Source organism: Salmo salar, chromosome ssa03 (genome assembly GCF_905237065.1).
Source record: "Salmo salar chromosome ssa03, Ssal_v3.1, whole genome shotgun sequence".
Lineage (NCBI taxonomy): Eukaryota > Metazoa > Chordata > Actinopteri > Salmoniformes > Salmonidae > Salmo > Salmo salar.
Genome location: NC_059444.1, coordinates 94,225,210 through 94,246,786, shown reverse-complemented (window position 1 = coordinate 94,246,786; position 21,577 = coordinate 94,225,210). Strand labels below are relative to the sequence as shown.

The 21,577-nt window shown below is 45.5% G+C and overlaps 2 protein-coding genes across 10 annotated transcripts; both read right to left on the bottom strand.

Moving 5' to 3' along the window:
• Positions 1–2,739: 2,739 nt before the first annotated feature.
• si:rp71-1d10.8 (tigger transposable element-derived protein 1) lies at positions 2,740–4,771 on the bottom strand. The gene is made up of 2 exons (XM_014202332.2): positions 4,692–4,771; positions 2,740–4,609 (listed from the first exon to the last, which is right to left on the bottom strand). Exon 2 carries the CDS (start codon positions 4,604–4,606, stop codon positions 2,864–2,866), a length of 1,743 nt encoding a protein of 580 aa, XP_014057807.2. The 5' UTR covers positions 4,607–4,609; positions 4,692–4,771; the 3' UTR covers positions 2,740–2,863.
• A 635-nt stretch (positions 4,772–5,406) lies between these two features.
• LOC106606208 (ras-related C3 botulinum toxin substrate 3) lies at positions 5,407–17,293 on the bottom strand. Of its 9 annotated transcripts, none has more exons than XR_006769301.1 (7): positions 17,099–17,293; positions 14,898–14,969; positions 14,600–14,717; positions 10,783–10,845; positions 10,054–10,213; positions 7,479–9,848; positions 5,407–7,434 (listed from the first exon to the last, which is right to left on the bottom strand). XR_006769301.1 is itself a non-coding variant. In XM_045715850.1 (6 exons), exons 1-6 carry the CDS (start codon positions 17,131–17,133, stop codon positions 9,718–9,720), a joined length of 579 nt encoding a protein of 192 aa, XP_045571806.1. In that variant the 5' UTR covers positions 17,134–17,293; the 3' UTR covers positions 5,407–9,717. The 9 variants fall into 9 exon arrangements, 1 of the variants encoding a protein (XP_045571806.1); XR_006769299.1 differs by having other exon boundaries at positions 5,407–7,658; positions 7,702–9,848; XR_006769300.1 differs by having other exon boundaries at positions 5,407–7,637; positions 7,725–9,848.
• Between the last annotated feature and the right edge of the window lie 4,284 nt (positions 17,294–21,577).

The window sequence follows — 21,577 nt, the reverse complement described above, 5'->3', positions numbered from 1 at the left end:
TTTCAGGTGTCTCCGGAAGGTGGTGATTGACTCCGCTGTCCTGGCGTCGTGAGGGAGCTTGTTCCACCATTGGGGTGCCAGAGCAGCGAACAGTTTTGACTGGGCTGAGCGGGAACTGTGCTTCCTCAGAGGTAGGGAAGCACAGTTCCCGCTCAGCCCAGTCAAAATTGTTCGCTGCTCTGGCACCCCATGAAACCAAGATGGAACTCTTTGGTCTGAATGCCAAGCGTAGGGAGGAAACCTGCCACCATCCCTACGGTGAAGCATGGTGGTGGCAGCATCATGCTGTGGGGATGTTTTTCAGCGGCAGGGACTGGTTGACTAGTCAGGATCGAGGGGAAAGATGAACGGAGCAAAGTACAGAGAGATCCTTGACAAAAACCTGCTCCAGAGCGCTCAGGACCTCAGACTGGGGCGAAGGTTCACCTTCCAACAGGATGACCCTAAGCACACAGCCAAGACAACACAGGAGTGGCTTCGGGACAAGTCTCTGAATGTTCTTGAGTGGCCCGGACTTGAACCCAATCGAATATCACTGCAGTGACCTGAAAATAGGTGTCTGACAGAGCTTGAGAGGATCTCCAGAGAAGAAAGGGAGAAACTCCCCAAATGCAGGTGTGCCAAACCTGTAGCGTCATACCCAAGAAGACTCGAGGCTGTAATCGATGCCAAAGGTGCTTGAACAAAGCACTGAGTAAAGGGTCTGAATACTTATGCAAATGTAATATTTTCGTTTTTTTATTTGTATACATTTGCAAAAATATCTATAAATCTATAAACCTATTTTTTCTTTGTCATTATGGGGCACCTGTGTGTCAGTGTAACTGGGGATAGTTTGTCAACTGGAGGCACACAGCGTATGGATCTGCGCAAACTGCTACAGAAAGTATATAGATTTTACCCTTCGGATAATAAGGGTTTTCAAGAGCTTATAAGTTCTATACTGAACGAAAATATATAAACTCAACATGCAACAATTTAACTGATTTTACTGAGTTATAGTTCAAATGAGGAAATCAGTCAAATTAAATAAATTCATTAGGCCCTAATCTATGGATTTCACATGACTGGGAATACAGATATGCATCTGTTGATCACAGATACCTCTAATGGGCCTCAGGATCTCGTCACTGTATTTTTCTGCATTCAAATTGCCATCTATACAATGCAATTGTGTTCGTTGTCCATAGCTTATGCCTGCCTATACCATAACCCCACCACCACCACGGGGCACTCTGTTCACATCGTTGACATCAGCAAACCGCTCACGCACACGACGCCATACACGTGGTCTGCGGTTGTGAGGCCTGATGGACCTACTGCCAAATTCTCTAAAACAACATTGAAGGCGGTAAAGAAATGAACATTAAGTTCTCTGGTAACAACTCTGCTGGACATTCATGCGGTCAGCATGCCAATTGCATGCTCCCTCAACTTGAGACATCTGCACATTTTAGAGTGGCATTGTATTGTCCCCAGCACAAGGTGCACCTGTGTAATGATCATCCTGTTTAATCAGCTTTTTGATATGCTACACCTGGTCCGGTGGATGGATTACCTTGGCAAAGGAGAAATGCTCACTAACAGGGATGTAAACAAATTTGTGCACAAAAATTGAGAGAAAAAAGCTTTTTGTGCATATGTAACATTTCTGGGATCTTTTATTTCCGCTCATGAAACATGGGACCAACACTTTACATGTTGAGTTTATATTTTTGTTCAGTGTGTATATATAAAGGTTAGCACTTATTAGTGTTCACTAATACGATCACTTTTTTAAATCACATGTTCAGTGAAGAGCTTTCTTTTGGCAACATTAAAACAGGGGTATATTCATTCCACCAATTCTGCTGCACAACGGAACATTTTGTAACTGTTTGGAGTTTCTATTGGACAAATCCAGGTAAGTCTCTCCCCGTTTTGTTCCGTCTGCTTCCGTTTAAGAAATGTTTTGCAACAGAATCAGCGTAATGAATACACCCCTGGTCATCAAAAACAGACAGTTCCTTTTTTCTGTTAAATGTTACATTTGTTGTTTTTGTTTCGAGTTCTTCCTTAATCAAAGTTCAGTAGAATATCACTGATGCAACAACACAGAAGCATGGAGCTGTTAAAAACAAAACAGAAATCCTACTCCTAAAATAAATAACACTTGCAAAGAAACATCTCTCTCACCCTCTCTTTCTCTCTCCCTCCCTCTACCCCCTAGCTTTCTCTCTCCCTCCCTCTACCCCCTAGCTTTCTCTCTCCCTCCCTCTACCCCCTAGCTTTCTCTCTCCCTCCCTCTACCCCCTAGCTTTCTCTCTCCCTCCCTCTACCGCCTAGCTTTCTCTCTCCCTCCCTCTACCCCCTAGCTTTCTCTCTCCCTCCCTCTACCGCCTAGCTTTCTCTCTCCCTCCCTCTACCCCCTAGCTTTCTCTCTCCCTCCCTCTACCCCCTAGCTTTCTCTCTCCCTCCCTCTACCCCCTAGCTTTCTCTCTCCCTCCCACTTCCCCCTCTCTTTCTCTCTCTCCCTCCCTCTACCCCCCTCTTTCTCCCTCCCTCTACTCCACTCTCTTTCTCCCTCCCTCTCCCTCTCTCTTTCTCCCTCTCCCCCCTTTCTCTCTCTCCCTCCCTCTACTCCCCTCTCTTTCTCCCTCTCCCTCCCTCTACCTCCCCTCTTTCTCTCTCTCCCTCTACCCCCTCTTTCTCTCTCTCCCTCCCTCTACCCCCCTCTCTCTCTCCCTCCCTCTACTCCCCTCTTTTTCTCTCTCTCCCTCTACACCCCTCTCTTCTTATTCTCTTATTATCTCAATTTCCTCTCGGACATAACCAGAGATTACTTCTGATGACAGCAGGCTTCAGAGCATCATCTCTCAAATGATTAGAGCAAACTATCAAAAGATGGAAAACTGAAAACCCAAGGTAATTGGGGCTGCAGACAGACATCGTCCTCTGACACCGGTGCGCAGTGCTCTGACACCTCAGCCTGCCATTTCCTTTTCCCTTTGGTGTTTTTGCCGGGCTCTCTCTTTTCTCTCCTCCTCTGCAGTTCCTCCCGCTTCCTCTTTCTCTCCTGCTTCTCCTTCACTCCAGCCTCCTGTTGATGAAGGAGTTTGTTGTACTTGACGCTTGTGATGACGCGGGCCGGCAGGAGGAGTCGACGCTTCACTTTCTGCCGGTTAGATGTTTGGAAGACTGGGGGCACCAGAACATTGGCCAGGTCTTGAGAGACGAGCCCTGTAGCCACCAAAGGGTTTGTGGGTGGGGCACGCTGTCCGCAGGTCGAACAGCAGCCACCCGGGACAAGAAACGTGGTCGCTGCTGGGGTTGCGGGGGCCTCTGCTGCTTTGGTGTCGGGGGTCCCTGCAGTGGCCTCTGAGGTTGCTGCTTTTGGGTCGGGGGTGGTCGGCACCAGCTTCACCAGCTGGCTGGAGTCAAAGGCCTCTCTGTTGAGTGGGAAAATCCCTGCCTTCTTGAACCCAGCCATAATGTTTTTCTTAGTGACCACCTGGGGGTAGGCCTCTCGCAGCATGGCGGGGAAGTGCTTCTTGCCGATGACAAGATCGCCCCGCACCAGGCCTAGACGTGCAGCATTCCTGCTGAACACAGTCTTCAGTGGGTCAAAGACGCTGATGTCCAATGGCTGCAACACGTGGGTGGTTTTCGCCGGCAGACAGACCACCTCCACCTGATTTTCCCGGCAAAACTTGACAACCTCCCTGGACACATGGGTTTTGTGGTGGTCCACTACGAGCACCAGGGGCCTCTCCTTTGGGGCGTGCTTCACGAAGAAGAGCAGCCACTTCAGGAAAAGTTCTGCGTCCATGTAGCCTTTAGGGGACACACCATACAGGGCCTTCGGTGGACCCTCGAGGGCACAGGCCGTACTGGGGAGGCACTTCTGGAAGATTATAAAGGCGGGGATACTCTCACCAGCTGCACTCACACAGCAGTGCACGGTAATATGTTCCCTAGTGGTGTTCTGCTGCTGTTGATAGATGTGTTTCCTGTCTTTTTGACAGAGAAATGTCTCCCTGGACTTGTGCTTGTCCGAAAACCCCATCTCGTCGCAGTTGAAGATGAGGTGCGGCTTGTGTTCTAAGCCGTGGCTGACGAAGATGGGCTCGTAGACATCAAAGAAGCCCTTGATGGCGGCAGGAGTATCTCCCTGTACCCTGGCCCGGTTGAGAGGGTCGGGCACCCTGGCGCTCAGCTCAGGGTGGCGAGCCCTGAATCTAGACCACCAGTTGTCACTCAGTCCCCTTTCCAGATTGACGACGGTGCTACGGCCACTCTCCTTGATAATGGCCACAGCCAGAGCCTTCACCACAGTCCTGCTGATAGGGAAGGCATGGTCAGCCATCCAGAGAACATAAGATATTAGGGAGTGCTCTTCCTCGGTGGTTATTGCCAGGTTGGGGTGAGGGGCAAAGGCATATTTGTTCTTTTTGTGATCTTGGAGAGTGGTGTGAGGAATCCCTGACTCACGGGAAGCTTCTCTAAGGCTCATTCCAGCTTTTACTTTCTCTACAGCTGTCTCCAGTGCCTCCCTGGAGTATTGTCTCCTTTTTGTTGTCCCTTTCTTTCCATGTCCTCTTTCATTTCTACTTCCAATTAGTGACATTTCCTTTCAAAATAAAACTTGTTTTGTTTAACGTTATTTATTATACAACGGGAATATTTCTAAACTAATAAAAATACATAATTACCTTCGCCTTAGGCTAAACATAGATCATCTAACGTTCTCCCGATTATACAAACGGTGCGCCGCGAAACTAGTTTGAAAAAGTTGCCCAAGTCACTTCCGGGTCACGAAATTGTTCAATTTCAAAATAATAGTCCCCGATGTCATAGTGAAAAGTGCTAAAAAATATATATATTTATGATTTATGAAAAACGTCTGTTAATTAACAATGATTCATGTTTGTTTATATTTAAGTGATATTTTGGTTTTTAAAAATGTCCATTGTTAAATAAAATAATAACACATTACTGTATACAGTGAGCTGATACAAGACATAATGTGTGTCCATAAAGCTGTAGTTCAGTCTACTCACTTGAGTCCACAGTATCCAAAAACTAGTGTTTGAACATAAAGCTGTGTCATAGGAAGCACTTTTATTGTAACCAAATAGCATAGAAAGGCATCACTGGGTCATATGTAAAAGAAAATATGTACATTAGATATTATTTGGTAAATGTTTAATATTTGACATATATTTTTACTACCTTAATTTACCAGCAGGGGGAGGTTACTGTAATCTAAAATATATTTATGTTGCTACAATGCAATACAGTACTGTTGAGTGAAAACCAGAACCAATACTGCAACACCAGATGATTACATTAACACATCTTCATCATCATCATCATCATCATGACCATCAACATCACAACAAAGAAAAACAGAGCTACAGTGTTTGATACTTTCAAATATGTTTATTTATTAATACCTTTTTAAAATCACTTTATACACATGTTTAATGAAGATGTTAATTTTGGCAAACATTATAGCAGGTATTAAAAACAGACAGTTCCTTTTGTGTTTAAATGCTTGATCTTTGTTGTTAAGAGTTGTTCCTTAATCAAAGTTCAGACAATCACAGAAGCATGATGGGGGATAATTAAAAAAGATACACACTCTCTCTCTCACACACACACACACACACACACACACACACACACACACACACACACACACACACACACACACACACACACACACACACACACACACACACACACACACACACACACACACAGAGAGAGAGAGTAAATATACAGCCTAAAAACATATTAAGAGCGCATGTCCTCTTGGGAGCCTTTACAGGAGATAGAGTGTATCCCAAATGGCAACCTATATCCTATATAGTGCACTACTTTGGACCAGGGCACATAGAGACATATATAGGTAATAGGGTCGCCATTGGAGACACAGCCATACTTAAGTAGTCTGGGTTCTGCAGCGAGAGAGAGAGAGCTCATCACGATTTGGAATGCTAGTTCCACAAAACAGTGTTCACTATGGCACATTGACAACCTATTTCCCTTTAGTGGGTTTCAAATGGAGCGGATAAACTGACGCTGAATAACTGCCAAGCAGGCAGGGAACAAAGAAAATAACAAGGTCTCGTTGTTCTGTACCAACTGGCATCCCGGCTGGAAGATACCTTCCTGGGACCTGTATGTCTCAAAGAGTCTCAGAGATAAAGAGTACTGATCTTGAATCAGTTTAGTCTTTTACATTATAATGAATAAGATTATATGGGCCAAGGGAGAACTGATCGTAGATCAGCACACCTACTCCGAGAGGCTTTGTGAATACGGGCCCTGGTCCCGACTGTAGGAGAGTTCCTGTCCGTAGACACATTAACGTTAACAGAGGGACGTTGGTAAATATTTTCCTGAACTGCACTGTTGGTTAAAGGCTTGTCAGTAAGCGTTTCACGGTAAGGTCTACATGTTGTATTCGACGCATGTGACAAATTCAAGTTTGATATGATTTCAAGATGTCAGAGAGCTTTTATCAATGACTACGTTTTGGTTTTCACTGGCAGGACATGAAAAAACTAAAACGATAAATAAATACAAATCAATCAAAATAACACGTTTTAAGGAAACAAATCACCTTTGTTTTGGGCCCATTTCTTGAGGATTCATCTTCTGCCACATTGGCCACAGAGGCCAGTTGTTATAGGTAAGAGTTGTTCCTGACCATGTGACCTGAACTGGCCAGTAAAATCGCCTGGTCCTACAGTACTGTACTGCAGAGTTACAGACATAAACCAATCACCTGGTACTACAGTACTGTACTGGTTATAGACATAAACCAATCACCTGGTACTACAGTACTGTACTGGTTATAGACATAAACCAATCACCTGGTACTACAGTACTGTACTGGTTACAGACATAAACCAATCACCTGGTCCTACAGTACTGTACTGGTTATAGACATAAACCAATCACCTGGTCCTACAGTACTGTACTGGTTATAGACATAAACCAATCACCTGGTCCTACAGTACTGTACTGGTTATAGACATAAACCAATCACCTGGTACTACAGTACTGTACTGGTTACAGACATAAACCAATCACCTGGTCCTACAGTACTGTACTGGTTACAGACATAAACCAATCACCTGGTCCTACAGTACTGTACTGGTTATAGACATAAACCAATCACCTGGTCCTACAGTACTGTACTGGTTATAGACATAAACCAATCACCTGGTCCTACAGTACTGTACTGGTTATAGACATAAACCAATCACCTGGTCCTACAGTACTGTACTGGTTATAGACATAAACCAATCACCTGGTCCTACAGTACTGTACTGGTTATAGACATAAACCAATCACCTGTCCTACAGTACTGTACTGGTTATAGACATAAACCAATCACCTGGTACTACAGTACTGTACTGGTTATAGACATAAACCAATCACCTGGTCCTACAGTACTGTACTGGTTATAGACATAAACCAATCACCTGGTCCTACAGTACTGCAGGGTTATAGACATAAACACCTGTGTGTGTCTGTGTGAGTTCTGTATTTTGTCTTATAAAGGAAAGAAGTTGAGTTAATCAGGACAGAATCAGATTTACAACCCATTGTGGTTGTTCCTCCAACTCCATCTCTAGAATGGCCTCTCTCTCTGAGACACTGACCTGTTCAATTTACCCAGAATGGCCTCTCTCTTGAGACACTGACCTGTTCCATTTACCCAGAATGACCTCTCTCTCTGAGACACTGACCTGTTCAATTTACCCAGAATGGCCTCTCTCTCTGAGACACTGACCTGTTCAATTTACCCAGAATGGCCTCTCTCTCTGAGACACTGACCTGTTCAATTTACCCAGAATGACCTCTCTCTGAGACACTGACCTATTCCATTTACCCAGAATGGCCTCTCTCTCTGAGACACTGACCTGTTCAATTTACCCAGAATGGCCTCTCTCTCTGAGACACTGACCCGTTCCATTTACCCAGAATGGCCTCTCTCTCTGAGACACTGACCCGTTCCATTTACCCAGAATGGCCTCTCTCTCTGAGACACTGACCCATTCCATTTACCCAGAATGACCTCTCTCTCTGAGACACTGACCTGTTCAATTTACCCAGAATGGCCTCTCTCTTGAGACACTGACCTGTTCAATTTACCCAGAATGGCCTCTCTCTCTGAGACACTGACCTGTTCAATTTACCCAGAATGGCCTCTCTCTCTGAGACACTGACCCGTTCCATTTACTTAAATGTAAATGTAAAAATTTACCCAGAATGGCCTCTCTCTCTGAGACACTGACCTGTTCAATTTACCCAGAATGGCCTCTCTCTCTGAGACACTGACCTGTTCAATTTACCCAGAATGGCCTCTCTCTCTGAGACACTGACCTGTTCAATTTACCCAGAATGGCCTCTCTCTCTGAGACACTGACCCGTTCCATTTACCCAGAATGGCCTCTCTCTGAGACACTGACCCGTTCCATTTACCCAGAATGGCCTCTCTCTCTGAGACACTGACCCGTTCCATTTACCCAGAATGGCCTCTCTCTCTGAGACACTGACCCGTTCCATTTACCCAGAATGGCCTCTCTCTCTGAGACACTGACCCGTTCCATTTACCCAGAATGGCCTCTCTCTCTGAGACACTGACCCGTTCCATTTACCCAGAATGACCTCTCTCTGAGACACTGACCTGTTCCATTTACCCAGAATGGCCTCTCTCTCTAAGACACTGACCTGTTCCATTTACCCAGAATGACCTCTCTCTCTGAGACACTGACCCGTTCCATTTACCCAGAATGACCTCTCTCTGAGACACTGACCTGTTCCATTTACCCAGAATGACCTCTCTCTCTGAGACACTGACCCATTCCATTTACCCAGAATGACCTCTCTCTCTAAGACACTGACCTGTTCCATTTACCCAGAATGACCTCTCTCTGAGACACTGACCCATTCCATTTACCCAGAATGGCCTCTCTCTCTAAGACACTGACCTGTTCCATTTACCCAGAATGACCTCTCTCTCTGAGACATTGACCCGTTCAATTTACCCAATTGATTTAAGGCATAGGTCACACAGAATGGATGCAAAGGTCCTAAAGAGGAGTTCAATTAATTGTGCCTTAGTCTGTCTCCCAATTGGCACCCTATTCCCTATGTGGGTCCTTGTCAATAGTGCACTATTTAAGGAATCAGGTGCAATTCGGGACACACCCTTTCAAGTTCTACCCACTCCTGTGTCAACAACCTATATCTGTGAAGAGTTGCCTATTCCCTACATAGTGCACTACTACTCCCTTACAAACAACAACCCTATTCCCTACATAGTGCACTACTACTCCCTTACAAACAACAACCCTATTCCCTACATAGTGCACTACTACTCCCTTACAAACAACAACCCTATTCCCTACATAGTGCACTACTACTCCCTTACAAACAACAACCCTATTCCCTACATAGTGCACTACTACTCCCTTACAAACAACAACCCTATTCCCTACATAGTGCACTACTACTCCCTTACAAACAACAACCCCATTCCCTACATAGTGCACTACTACTCCCTTACAAACAACAACCCTATTCCCTACATAGTGTTAAAGGGGGACTAGGGTAGTATTTGAGACACTGACAGCGATAGATTAGCAACACTTTCTGTAAAACAGTAGATTCAGTTTTTATTTCTTGCAGACCCCCCCCCTCCTCGCCCCAACTCTCTCAGAAGAGGGTGCACTTCTTGCGCCGCTTTTTGATTGGTGGCGGGCACAGGACGGCCCGGATGGCCTCGTCAAAAACGGTCTTCAGCCCCCTCTGGGTCAGGGCTGAGCACTCCAGGTACTTCACCGCACCTGTAGGGGACAGGAGACAGCCAATCAGAGAAGGGGATGAGGACTGACACACATCCAATTGGTCAGTCAGAAACTTGGACTCAAAATAGGTGAGTTCAGACACAGGTGAACACTTGAGCTCAAAGAAGCTGTCAGAAACACATTCAGACACATTACATCCTCGCACTCTTTCTCAAACCAAACCCCCCCCTCCACAGACACCCACCTATCTCCCGTGCCATGGCCAGGCCCTGAGGGTAGGTGATTGGGGACAACTTCTTGTCCCTCAGCCTCTCAATAGTGTCCTTGTCGTCCCTCAGGTCCAGCTTCGTTCCCACCAGGATGATGGGGGTGTTGGGGCAGTGGTGACGCACTTCCGGGTACCACTGTTCAAGGTCACATACAGGTCAAAGGTCAAGGGTTCATTTTAATTAAATTTTAACCTTTATTTAACTAGGCAAGTCAGTTAAGAAAAAAATATTATTTACAATGACAGCCTACACCGTCCAAACCCAGATGATGCTGGGCCAATTGTACAGCGCCCTATGGGACTCCCAATCATGTCCAGTTGAGATACAGCCTGGATTCGAACTAGGGAGTCTGTCGTGACGCCTCTAGCACTGAGATGCAGTGCCTTAGACCGTAATTGTAAATAAGAATATGTTCTTAACTGACTTGCCTAGTTTAATTTTTTAAATGTAATACAAATGAACCCTTGACCTCTGAGCTCTATGTGACCTTGAACAGTGGTACCCGGAAGTTCCACTGTTAAGATCATTAAGGTCAAAGGGTTATAAGGTCTTAAAAGGTCAGCCTACATAAAGAGGTTGTGGAGTTGGGCCATCAGCCCAAACAGCAACATGAATGAACACAATGTAACACTGTACAATGTGGTGCTGACAATATTAGTGATATTACCATTACTGTTATTTAGCAGGGTGATAAAGGCACTCACCTTAGCTCTGACGTTCTCAAAGGAGGCAGGGCTCACCAGAGAGAAACATGTCAAGAACACGTCCTGTTCGGACAATACACAGAAAACAGACAGTGTATTAAACAGGCTAATTAAACAAGAAACACTGCATGAAAAAAAATGCGTTGGACTCTGTGATTTCTGTGACTCAGTGACTCTATACGTTCTGTATAGAAAAGGACAGCAGCTGGAGAGACTAAAGGATGTGTTGGTATTCAGAGCAGGTACGGTAACCTTACAGAGGGGCTGGAGGAGTCTGGAGCTGGGGCCTCGGAATGCAACACCAGTGTGTGTGTGTGCAGGGGTTCCTCTGGACAGGGAGGCAGACAGGATGTATTACTGAGGCAGACAGGATGTATTACTGAGGCAGACAGGATGTATTACTGAGGCAGACAGGATGTATTACTGAGGCAGACAGGATGTGTTACTGAGGCAGACAGGATGTGTTACTGAGGCAGACAGGATGTATTACTGAGGCAGACAGGATGTATTACTGAGGCAGACAGGATGTATTACTGAGGCAGACAGGATGTATTACTGAGGCAGACAGGATGTATTACTGAGGCAGACAGGATGAATTAATGAGGCAGACAGGATGTATTAATGAGGCAGACAGGATGTATTACTGAGGCAGACAGGATGTATTAATGAGGCAGACAGGATGTATGTATTACTGAGGCAGACAGGATGTATGTATTACTGAGGCAGACAGGATGTATGTATTACTGAGGCAGACAGAATGTATTACTGAGGCAGACAGGATGTGTTACTGAGGCAGACAGGATGTATTACTGAGGCAGACAGGATGTATTACTGAGGCAGACAGGATGTATTAATGAGGCAGACAGGATGTATTACTGAGGCAGACAGGATGTATTACTGAGGCAGACAGGATGTATTAATGAGGCAGACAGGATGTATTACTGAGGCAGACAGGATGTATTACTGAGGCAGACAGGATGCATTAAGGTTAATGAGGCAGACAGGATGTATTAATGAGGCAGACAGGATGTATTACTGAGGCAGACAGGATGTATTAATGAGGCAGACAGGATGTATGTATTACTGAGGCAGACAGGATGTATGTATTACTGAGGCAGACAGGATGTATGTATTACTGAGGCAGACAGGATGTATGTATTACTGAGGCAGACAGGATAAATAACAATATGGGGATGAGGTAGTTGGGTGTGCTATTTACAGATTGGCTGTGTACAGGTACAGTGATCGGTAAGCTGCTCTGACAGCTGGTGCTTAAAGTTAGAGAGGGAGATATAAGACTCCAGCGTCAGAGATTTTTGCAATTCGTTCCAGTCATTGGCAGCAGAGAACTGGAAGGAAAGGCAGCCAAAGGAGGTGTTGGCTTTGGGGATGATCAGTGAGATATACCTGCTGGAGCGCGTTCTACGGGTGGGTGTTGCTATGGTGACCAGTGAGCTGACATAAGGCGGGATTTACCTTGCAAAGACTTATAGATGACCTGGAGCCAGTGGGTTTGTCGACGAATATGTAGCGAGGGCTAGCCAACGAGAGCATACAGGTCGCAGTGGTGGGTAGTATATGGGGCTTTGGTGACAAAATGGATGGCACTGTGATAGGCTACATCCAATTTGCTGAGTAGAGTGTTGGAGGCTATTTTCGCCGAAGTCAAGGATCGGTAGGATAGTCAGTTTTACGAGGGTATGTTTGGCAGCATGAGTGAAGGAGGCTTTGTTGCGAAATACGAAGCCGATTCTAGATTTTATTTTGGATTGGAGATGCTTAATGTGAGTCTGGAAGGAGAGTTTACAGTCTAACCAGACACCTAGGTATTTGTAGTTGTCCACATATTCTAAGTCAGAACCATCCAGAGTAGTGATGCTAGTCGGGCAGGCGGGTGCGGCAGCAATTGGTTGAAGAGCATGCACTTAGTTTTACTAGCATGTAAAAGCAGTTGGAGGCCACGGAAGGAGTGTTGTATGACATTGAAGCTCATTTGGAAGTTTGTTAACACAGTGTCCAAAGAAGGGCCAGATGTATACAGAATGGTGTCGTCTGCGTAGAGGTGGTTTAGAGAGTCACCAGCAGCAAGAGTGACATCATTGATATTTACAGAGAAAAGAGTCGGCCCGAGAATTGAACCCTGTGGCACCCCCATAGAGACTGCCAGAGGTCCGGACAACAGGCCCTCCGATTTGACACACTGAACTCTATCTGAGAAGTAGTTGGTGAAGCAGGCGAGGCAGTCATTTGAGAAACCTAGGCTATTGAGTCTGCCAATAAGAATGCGGTGATTGACAGAGTCGAAAGCATTGGCCAGGTCGATGAAGACGGCTGCACAGTACTGTCTTTTATCGATGGTGGTTATGATATCGTTTAGGACCTGGAGCGTGGCTGAGGTGCACCCATGACCAGCTTGGAAACCAGATTGCATAGCGGAGAAGGTACGGTGGGATTCGAAATGGTCGGTAATCTGTTTGTTGACTTGGCTTCCGAAGATTTTAGAAAGGCAGGGCAGGATCATCCCCGACCGCGGCAGCTTTCCAATCTTTGGGGATCTCAGACTATACGAAAGAGAGGTTGAACAGGCTAGTAATAGGGGTTGCAAGAATTTTGGCAGATCATTTTAGAAAGAGAGGATCCAGATTGTCTAGCCCAGCTGATTTGTAGGGATCCAGATTTTGCAACTCTTTCAGAACATCAGCTGTCTGGATTTGGGTGAAGGAGATGCAGGGGGGACTTGGGCAAGTTTCTGCGGGGAGTGCAGAGCTGTTGGCCGGGGTATGGGTAGCCAGGTGGAAAGCATGGCCAGCCGTAGAAAAGTGCTTATTGAAATTATCGATTATCGTAGATCTATCGGTGGTGAGTGTTTCCTAGCCTCAGTGCAGTGGGCAGCAGGAAGGAGGTGCTCTTATTCTCTATGGATTTTACAGTGTCCCAAAATGTTTTGGAAATAGTGCTACAGGATGCAAATTTCTGTTTGAAAAAGCTAGCCTTAGCTTTTCTAACTACCTGTGTATATTGGTTCCTGACTTCCCTGAAATGTTGCATATCACGGGGGCTATTTGATGCTAATGCCGTACGCCACAGGATGTTTTTGTGCTGGTTGAGGGCAGTCAAGTCTGGGGTGAACCAAGGGCTATATCTGTTCTTAGTTCTACATTTTTTAATGGGGCATGCTTATTTAAGATGGTGAGGAAAGCACTTTTAAAGAGCAAACAGTTATCCTCTACTGACGGGATGAGGTAAATATCCTTCCAGGATACCCAGGCCAGGTCGATTAGAAAGGCCTGCTCGCTAAAGTGTTAAAGGGAGCGTTTGACAGTGATGAGGGGTGGTCGTTTGACCGCGGATCCATTACGGACGCAAGCAATGAGGCAGTGATCGCTGAGATCCTGGTTGAAGACAGCAGAGGTGTATTTAGAGGGCAAGTTGGTCAGGATGATATCTATGAGGGTGCCCATGGTTACGGATTTAGGGTTGTACCTGGTAGGTTCCTTGATAATTTGTGTGAGAATATGACTATTCTCCTCTCTGGCTGGGATGGGTGGAACGTTAAAATAGCCCCCTAATAATTTTCTCTGAAGCAGCAGCCAGGCAGGCAGGAAGCTGTGTGTCTGACGGAGCCGCCACTGGTGAGATAATGAGGAAAACAGTGGAATAACAGGAAACTGTGTGGAGAATGAGTTAAGCAGAACCAGGAAGACACAAGATGGAGGATGTGGAATGTGTATGAGTGATAATGAATGAGAGATGTGAGTGAGTGAGTGAGTGAGTGAGTGAGTGAGTGAGTGAGTGAGTGAGTGAGTGAGTGAGTTACCGTCTGTGGATAGGACAGTGGTCTTAGCCTGTCGTAGTCCTCCTGTCCTGCAGTATCCCACAGTCCCAGATTCACTGGTTTCCCATCTACCATCACATTGGCAGAGTAGTTGTCAAACCTGAGAGGACAGGATGTTGTTCAGAGAAGTACACACACACACACACACACACACACACACACACACACACACACACACACACACACACACACACACACACACACACACACACACACACACACAAAAACAGGCATGCACACACACCATTATTGTAGTGAAGCTTCATGCTATGATACTCACACTGTGGGGATGTATTCTCCAGGGAAGGCATTGGTGGTATAGCTGATGAGAAGACATGTCTTTCCCACCGCTCTGAGAGAGAAAGAATGCGATGTTTGTTCATTTTACTTTTGTATATTATCTATTTCACTTGCTTTGGCAATGTAAACATTTGTTTCCCATGCCAATATAACCCTTTAAACTGAAAAATGAATTGAGAGAGAGAGAGATATATATAGAGAGAGGGGTAGAGAGAGAGATAGAGGGATAGAGAGAGAGAGGGGGATAGAGAGAAAGAGGGAGAGAGAGAGAGAGAGGGGGGTAGAGAGAGAAGAGAGAGAGAGATAGAGGGATAGAGAGAGAGAGGGATAGAGAGAGAAAGAGAGAGAGGGACAGAGAGAGAAGAGAGAGAGAGATAGAGAGAGGTAGAGAGGGATAGAGATATATATATAGAGAGAGGGATATATAGAGAGAGTAATCAAATCAATAAATAAATGCTAAAGGCTGTGTATGGTTGTTTGGCAGTGTGTGTGAACACAGACACTGTCCTACATAGCCTTCTGGCTAGGGGGCACATTGGCAGACCACAGCTGCCTTGCTATGTTGTTGTCTTAGGTCTCTCTTCATGTAGTGGTGTGATGTCTCTCTTGTCGTGATGTGTGTTTTGTCCTATATTTATGTTTTATTTATTTGTTATTTTTAATCCCAGCCCCCGTCCCTGCAGGCCTTTTGCCTTTTGGTAGGCCGTCATTGTAAATAAGAATCTGTTCTTAATTGACTTGCCTAGTTAAATAAAGGTTCAATAAAAATAAAAATATCAGAGAGGGGGGCCTGCTATCTGAAGACGCCACTTCACATCATTACCTGTGTGTGTGTTTGTGGACATGTTTAACTATACTTGAAGTCCAGAAGTCCCTACAAGAATAGTAAATGAACAAAAATTTGACCAACTGGGGACATTTTGTTGGTCCCCACAAGGTCAAATGCTATTTCTAGGGGGTTTAGGGTTAGAATTAGGTTAAAGGTTAGGAGCTAGGGTTAGATTTAGGGTTAGGAGCTCAAATCAAATTGTATTTGTCACATGTGTGTTACAAGCCCTTAACCAACAATGCTTTAAGAAGTTAAGAAAATAAAAATACAAAGTATTAAGTAAAAATTAGATAAGTAAAACATTTTAAATAAAAGTAACAAATAATTAAACAGCAGCAGTAAAATAACAATAGTGAGGCTATATACAGGGGGTACCGGTACAGAGTCAATGTGCGGAGATGATAAACAGAGTAGCAGCTGCGTAAAAGAGGGGTCTGGGTAGCCCTTTGATTATCTGTTCAGGAGTCTCATGGCTTGGGGGTAGAAGCTGTTAAGGAGCCTTTTGGACCCGACTAGGGTTAGTTTTAGGGTTAGGGAAAATAGGACTTTGAATGGGACTGAATTACGTGTCCCCACAAGGTTAGTTGTACAATATTGCGCATGTGTGTGTGTGTGTTGCCCATCCCCTAAAAAAATCCTAGACAGGGCCCCCCACACCCCTGTTTAGCTATGCTATGCAGTCCAGTGCACCCTACTTCCACACACTACCCAAGATCTACGCGGCATCCGCACCGCATCACAATGTAGCAGAAGTCAAATAAACCTGTCTTTCAAAGATGTCTATGGTAGAAAGGCTATATAAACCCGGTATATTGCATAGGTGCCCATGCCCATCGGTAGCCCGTGCCTCCGTAGGAGCTGGCTGTGTAGGTGTGAAAGCATTACATCATTTAATGAGTCTCAGCCAAGACCTCCCAGCGACATTTCTGCAACTATGCACATATTCATGTATATTTCACAATTTTGCTCCCCCCCCAAAAAACGACAAATATGGGTTTCCAAATGTTGTTAATCCGAGAAGCTTTAGTTAGTTGTTTTTATATTTCAATGAAACCTTCAAATAGCTTTAGTTCAATTTCAGACAATATTTCACACCCGAACTTATAATGTATTGTGCAAAACCTGGCGGAAAATGTGGCATGATAACATGAAATCACAAAGTATGCTAACAAAATAAAAATGTAATTGCTCAACATTCATTTGACGCTCACGCACTGATGAGAGAGCGGATTCTAGCGAACTGAAAGCCGACCCATTCAACCCGCTATAGCCCCAGCCCTTACTGCAACAATTGCCCTCACAGACTCGAAAAAGGACACATTTTCAGCCTAAACACACACAAAAGGTCTTACCCATCGCCCACCACGACGCATTTAATGGCCTGCATTTTGCAGAGGGTGGTGGTATCCAACGACTGACTTTTCCCTGCGTTTAAAATGGCAAATTGTTTATAATTTCTGATATCGCTAATAATAAGTGAATTGGTACAGCTCCTCGCGACCAGGCTGCAGTAGCGGAGGGAAGGCAGTGTCGAATTCCGGCGGAACCTCCCGGAAAAGACCGAACGTGTTTAAAGGGAAAGTTGTATTTTTCCCCGACAGCAGTTGAACTCCAGACGACAATGTGTTCTTCCCAAATCACACCCTATTCCCTATGTAGTACACTACGGGCCCAAGGGGTTCTGGTCAAAAGTAGTGCACTACATAGAGATTATGGGGCAATTTGGGACACATCCCATGTGTCCAGTGGGTTCCTCTGTAGTGACTATGTGCAGAGTTATGGTGATGAAGGACTTCAGAATATACATACAGAGAGACACACCTCAAACAAACCATCAATAACCACAGTTGACAAACTTTGTAAGAATGTATTTGTTTTATTGCTTGACCTGCCATTAGGACAACCTAAACCAAAAGGATTATAACTGAGCACAAACAGTAAAGCAAACCTTGTACAGTCATAATCATCATCATAATAAAATGGTCCTCTGGCCACCCTATTCCCTACATAGACCTCTTCCTCTTCCCTAAACAGACATCCTATTCCTGACCAGGGCTCTAAAGTAGTGCACTATAAAAGGAAAAAGGTTCCATTTGGGACGCATCCCACAGGCCTTGTCAAACGTCAATGAGAGCTTGAAGGCCACGACCCAAATCACCACCCTTTTTCCTCTCCTGAAGTGTGCACTTGCACACTTTTTTTTTGCATGGACTTAGCAATGCTGGAAACTTCCCTCCTCCCTCCAGCCAATGCTTATACCAATCCCATGCTTTTAAATCTATGACAGGGAGTGTGCAAGCCAAGTGGACACTATGTGAGCAGAGAAGAGAATTGGGACGTAGCCGAAGAATGGGAGCACTAAACAGAGTAGGCCCAATCCTAAACCAAAAACCTTGACCCCTACTCTAGATAGGAAAGGATTGGATAGGTACAAGCCATATGGTAACAGCTCCACTGTGCCCTCTGATAGGATAGGTGGAGTTGTGAGCCACCTTGATGACACCGTGCTGCCCGTCTGACCCTGGACTTGCTCCAGAGACCATCCTCACCCTTCCCCTCTGATGATACCCATCCAATCCTCTCAGCTCTGAACTAGTGCCCAAAGGGTAGGATGTAGGAATAGGGGCTAGGGGTTGATTTGGGACACACGATATTTCTCTAAACCAGGGGTACACAGCTGTGGTCCTGGGGGCATCTGCAGTGTTCGCTGCTTTACTTACTAACCTTTTAAAGGTGGCCTCAGCGATATGGCGTAGATGTAGACAGTAAACAGCACAGTGGGTCAATTTCCACAACTAAGAGCGTTAAAGCACGAAGCTCAACTTGTCCACTGTTTTGGTGCCCTGGCTACCACTGAAGTGAACACGTGTACATGCACAGATACTGTGTGTGACTGTGTGAGAGAGAAGTGTTGCATCTCGCTCATCTTAGTATCTTACGTTGTTGCTCATGGCAACATCATTTCACAGAGTCTAACTTTAAATCACAGACTAATTTTGACCTGGGCCACCAGGTGTGTGTGTGCACTATCCAATCAATGATATTACTTAATCAATGTAGTGCCAGGGACAAATGAAAACCTGAGCTGTGGACCTCTGTTCTATAAGCCCTGATCACATGACCTAAGGCAAAACTATAGTGAACATCTCGGACTGTTTGTATTCTCGTACATACTGCACCTTACAGTTATTGTACTTACAGTGGCAGTGTTGCACACAGACCCTGGTCAAGCTATAATGGTGATTGTTGTGTGTCAGAAACACCTCACTGACTGTTCATCTATAGACTGAACACTGTACTTAATAAGGTTTCAGAATGACGCTAACTTTCCCAAGTTCTCCCAGAACTCCAACCAGGAAATTAACCTGAATTTTGCAACCCTAGTTGTTAGAGTGAATGAATGATCTACAAATAAATTAAAAACATGGAATGAGACACAAACCACTAAAAATAAAAGGGATAGAAAGGTGTGTTACTCTCTGATTGGAACATAACGCATCAAATCAGTATGTGAGAAAGAAATGACAATAGCCACCCATTCTAGATTCCTCCAAGTCCTCCCACTGCTAGAGTTCTAGATTCCTCCAAGTCCTCCCACTACTAGCGTTCTAGATTCCTCCAAGTCCTCCCACTGCTAGAGTTCTAGATTCCTCCAAGTCCTCCCACTACTAGAGTTCTAGATTCCTCCAAGTCCTCCCACTACTAGCGTTCTAGATTCCTCCAAGTCCTCCCACTGCTAGAGTTCTAGATTCCTCCAAGTCCTCCCACTGCTAGAGTTCTAGATTCCTCCAAGTCCTCCCACTACTAGAGTTCTAGATTCCTCCAAGTCCTCCCACTACTAGCGTTCTAGATTCCTCCAAGTCCTCCCACTGCTAGAGTTCTAGATTCCTCCAAGTCCTCCCACTGCTAGAGTTCTAGATTCCCCCCAAGTCCTCCCACTACTAGAGTTCTAGATTCCTCCAAGTCCTCCCACTGCTAGAGTTCTAGATTCCCCCCAAGTCCTCCCACTGCTAGAGTTCTAGATTCCCCCAAGTCCTCCCACTGCTAGAGTTCTAGATTCCCCCAAGTCCTCCCACTGCTAGAGTTCTAGATTCCCCCAAGTCCTCCCACTGCTAGAGTTCTAGATTCCCCCAAGTCCTCCCACTGCTAGAGTTGTAGATTCCCCCCAAGTCCTCCCACTGCTAGAGTTCTAGATTCCTCCAAGTCCTCCCACTGCTAGAGTTCTAGATTCCTCCAAGTCCTCCCACTGCTAGAGTTGTAGATTCCCCCCAAGTCCTCCCACTGCTAGAGTTCTAGATTCCTCCAAGTCCTCCCACTGCTAGAGTTCTAGATTCCCCCCAAGTCCTCCCACTGCTAGAGTTCTAGATTCCCCCAAGTCCTCCCACTGCTAGAGTTCTAGATTCCTCCAAGTCCTCCCACTGCTAGAGTTCTAGATTCCCCCAAGTCCTCCCACTGCTAGAGTTCTAGATTCCTCCAAGTCCTCCCACTGCTAGAGTTCTAGATTCCCCCCAAGTCCTCCCACTGCTAGAGTTCTAGATTCCCCCAAGTCCTCCCACTACTAGAGTTCTAGATTCCCCCAAGTCCTCCCACTGCTAGAGTTCTAGATTCCCCCAAGTCCTCCCACTGCTAGAGTTCTAGATTCCCCCAAGTCCTCCCACTGCTAGAGTTCTAGATTCCCCCCAAGTCCTCCCACTGCTAGAGTTCTAGATTCCCCCCAAGTCCTCCCACTGCTAGAGTTCTAGATTCCCCCAAGTCCTCCCACTGCTAGAGTTCTAGATTCCTCCAAGTCCTCCCACTGCTAGAGTTCTAGATTCCTCCAAGTCCTCCCACTGCTAGAGTTCTAGATTCCTCCAAGTCCTCCCACTGCTAGAGTTCTAGATTCCTCCAAGTCCTCCCACTGCTAGAGTTCTAGATTCCCCCCAAGTCCTCCCACTGCTAGAGTTCTAGATTCCTCCAAGTCCTCCCACTGCTAGAGTTCTAGATTCCCCCAAGTCCTCCCACTGCTAGAGTTCTAGATTACCCCCAAGTCCTCCCACTGCTAGAGTTCTAGATTCCTCCAAGTCCTCCCACTGCTAGAGTTCTAGATTCCCCCCAAGTCCTCCCACTGCTAGAGTTCTAGATTCCCCCCAAGTCCTCCCACTGCTGGACTTCCCCCATCAGATGCACTAGGGATTCATGAGGGCTATCAACCACTTCAGTAGGCAAGTTATACAACAAGCAGTAGCCTAGAATAGCTTACTACTTCATTTTACTCTGGCCTCCATGAGAGAACATAGAAAACCATAAACTAACATTATTTCAACATTGGGTCCAGGGCATCAACTAGATACACTGTGTGTCTGAAAAGGCACCCGATTCCCTATAAAGTGCACTACTTTGACCAGAGCCCAATGACACCCTATATAGTGCACTACTTTGACCAGAGCCCAATGACACCCTATATAGTGCACTACTTTTGACCAGAGCCTATGGGGCTTTATATATAGGAAACAGAGTGGCATTTCAGACACGCACACAGCCTGACAAATAAAAAATCTAATTTATTCACACAATACACCAAGGACAGTTGAACAGTAAAAATGTAAAAACACCATAAATCGATCAACCATGAGATGTAGCAAGGCCATGTCCATTCCAGCCTGATACTAGTTCAGTTGGAAACATTTTATCCAGGACAACACACCATGGTGGAAATAAAACGCAACATTGCATGCCTCCAAAATGGCACCCCTATTGCCTATACAGCGCACTGCTTAGTCAAAGGCAGTGCACTATATAAGGAATAGGGTTCCATTTGGAACACACACACATCCATAACAACATATTGATTC